The following is a 2,498-nucleotide window of genomic DNA, read 5'->3' on the forward strand; positions in this document are numbered from 1 at the left end:
AGACACTGAGAGGGCATGGGGAGCAAACAGGAGTTCAGGGCAGAGTCCAGACACTGGCAGGCCTCATGGTGTTAAAGGTTGGGTGCTGCTATGGAGGCCACCCATGCTGAGACGTAGGAGCCATGGGCTCAAGGCCTGCTCTGCACTAAAACCTGGGGAAATGGACCAAACCATCTGGCCTGGACTTTGGCCTGTGGGTCTCAGTGCTGAGGGCTCTTCCCTCTCAGTGCCCTACTCTGTGGTTTGGCTAGCATCTACCCACCTGCCCCACAGTGGAGAAATACAATCTTCCTGATCTAGCCTTTGGGCAAAGGCAGGAGCTAGGGGGCAAAAGGCAGACAAAAGAGTGGGCAGGGCTGGAGCACCTTCAGGAGGTAGACAGGTCTTATTCTCTACACACATGGGAGCAGACATACCACACACACACACACACACACACACATACACACACAAGGGCCTGGAGCCCACACCCCTTGAAGCCAACACTGGCCTGAGGAAGGTGGACCCAGAGGATCCTGGAAGGCACGTGTCCTGCTAGGCCAATTGAATCTACTCCCACCACCCTGGGGCTCAGCCCAGTTAGGAAGATTGGGAGGGTGGTGAAGATGCTGACCCAGATACCCACTGGTGCTTCCCCACCCCAACAGTGCTGGGCAGGCCCCCCAGTGAAGCACCACTTCCAACTGGACCTCAAATGCCAGTTTCCCCTCAGTCCTTCCTGGAAACATGGCCTTGGGCACAGCCTGTGGCTTAGAGCCAGAGAACACTGGAAGGAGCTGGGCCCACTCTGTCTACCTGCCTGTGCTCTGCAACTGCAGAACCAGTCTAGAACCTGGGCAGCCTGGGTCTGAGGTTAGGGTGGGGAGAGGAGAATGTGGCCGTGGAGGAAGGCAGGGATGCTGAGGTACTGCTGGTGTCAGCCTGCCCAGCCTGCAGCACAAGCCCTGCTCCTGGTAGCTGGCACCAGGCAGTGAGGTCAGCTCAGTGGGAGGCAGCTTGGTCTCTGCCTGGTTTCCAAAGCACAGCCTCAGAGAGGGCAGGGCTGGCAGCAGGCTAAGAGGATTACCTGAGTGGGTCAGCCTGGCCCTGGCTGAGGGCTTGGGTGGGTCCTGCTGATATGGGCATTCCCATTGGCAAGAGAGTCTGCTCTCCCTGTGCCAAGCACCAAGTCCTGGAGTGGGGGTGGGAGGGCTAAGTCCAAGGTTCGAGGAACCCTGCTGTCAAGTCACTGTCCAGGCTGGTCATTGGTACGGATGCATTGGTAGCCCCATGGACAGAGAAGGCAGCAGGCTGGCAGCCCAAGGCAGAGGGGAAGGGCATCTGCAGAACGACAACCCTGCCCATAAGATAGATGCCATCATCAGAAGCCCAGCAGGGCTGCCCCCGCTATGGGGGGGGGGCGATCTATAAGTCCCCCCAGCACCCACTCCAGGCTGAGCCAGGCTGACTGGGAAAAAGGCCCACCAGTTTTCCATGGTTGTGAGGCTCTCTCAGCCTCCAGTCCTGTGGTCTGGACCTCCCATTGTCCATACTACATGCTGATGGTACCATGGTACCCTGACTGGCTCTTGGCCTCTGGCAGAGTCTGAACCAGGAGACACTCAGCTAGAGAAAGGGGCCACTAGAAGAGAAGTCCAGGTGTGAGGGATGAGCATAGAGGGCTGTAGGGGCTCCAGGAAGGCTCCTCTTTCAGGCTGCCCCTGGAGTCACCACTCCAGGCCCATCCCTCTGGAATGTCACATAGAACCAGGGGGTAGTTGGCAAGGAGAAAGGTATCTGACTGCATCACAGCTCCTCCTCCAGGGTCTCTGTGAGTTTTTCCTCATCCACCTGCTGGTTCTGCTGCTGGATCCTGGCATAGGAGATGGCACAGCCCTTTTTGCCCTGAGCGGAGAGTCCATACAACACTCCTGTGGAGAATGTGACAGCATTCCCCAACAGGGTGGTCAGAGTCAGGCTGATGAACAACAGCCATCCCACAGTAGAAGACAGCTTTCTGCCAGGAGCGCAGTCAATCCATCTTCTCCACCACCATGTTTGCAAACTTGACAAACTGACAGCAGAAGGGTGCTTCACACAGCAACAGGATGAAGGTGTCCATGATGATCCACACTCCAGCTGCGATGTTGAGGGGGTGCATAGTGATACAGTTGAAGAGGCCAGAGATGGCAGACGAGATGTCCCCCAGCCCCTCAGACAAGTGACATAGCCAGTGGTACCACCATGCCATGCCCTTCTCCTGCTCAGGCAATGTGGAGCTGGCAGGTGTTGCTTCCGCCCTGCCTGCACCGCTCATGGCACCCCTATCCCTGAAGCCCAGGGCCAGCACAAAGGCTGGGAGCTGACCTACCTCACTGGGGCGCACCTACTTTCAGTGTTTAAGGAAATGCCATACCATTTTTCACAATGATTGTACCATTTTACAGTCCCACAAGCAGTGTGTGAGAGTTCCAATCTCTCTGCGGTATCACCAGCATTTATTATTTTCTGCCTTGTTG

General features: G+C 56.7%; 1 protein-coding gene across 1 annotated transcript; it reads right to left on the reverse strand.

The window, feature by feature from the left end:
• Positions 1-1,785: 1,785 nt before the first annotated feature.
• On the reverse strand, positions 1,786-2,296 carry LOC103195174 (calcium channel flower homolog). Its single transcript, XM_007938676.1, has 2 exons — positions 2,079-2,296; positions 1,786-1,957 (listed from the first exon to the last, which is right to left on the reverse strand). Exons 1-2 carry the CDS (start codon positions 2,294-2,296, stop codon positions 1,786-1,788), a joined length of 390 nt encoding a protein of 129 aa, XP_007936867.1.
• Between the last annotated feature and the right edge of the window lie 202 nt (positions 2,297-2,498).

The sequence above is a fragment of the Orycteropus afer genome, unplaced genomic scaffold, assembly GCF_000298275.1.
Source record: "Orycteropus afer afer isolate SDZICR_OR568_19922 unplaced genomic scaffold, OryAfe1.0 scaffold00005, whole genome shotgun sequence".
Classification (NCBI taxonomy): domain Eukaryota; kingdom Metazoa; phylum Chordata; class Mammalia; order Tubulidentata; family Orycteropodidae; genus Orycteropus; species Orycteropus afer.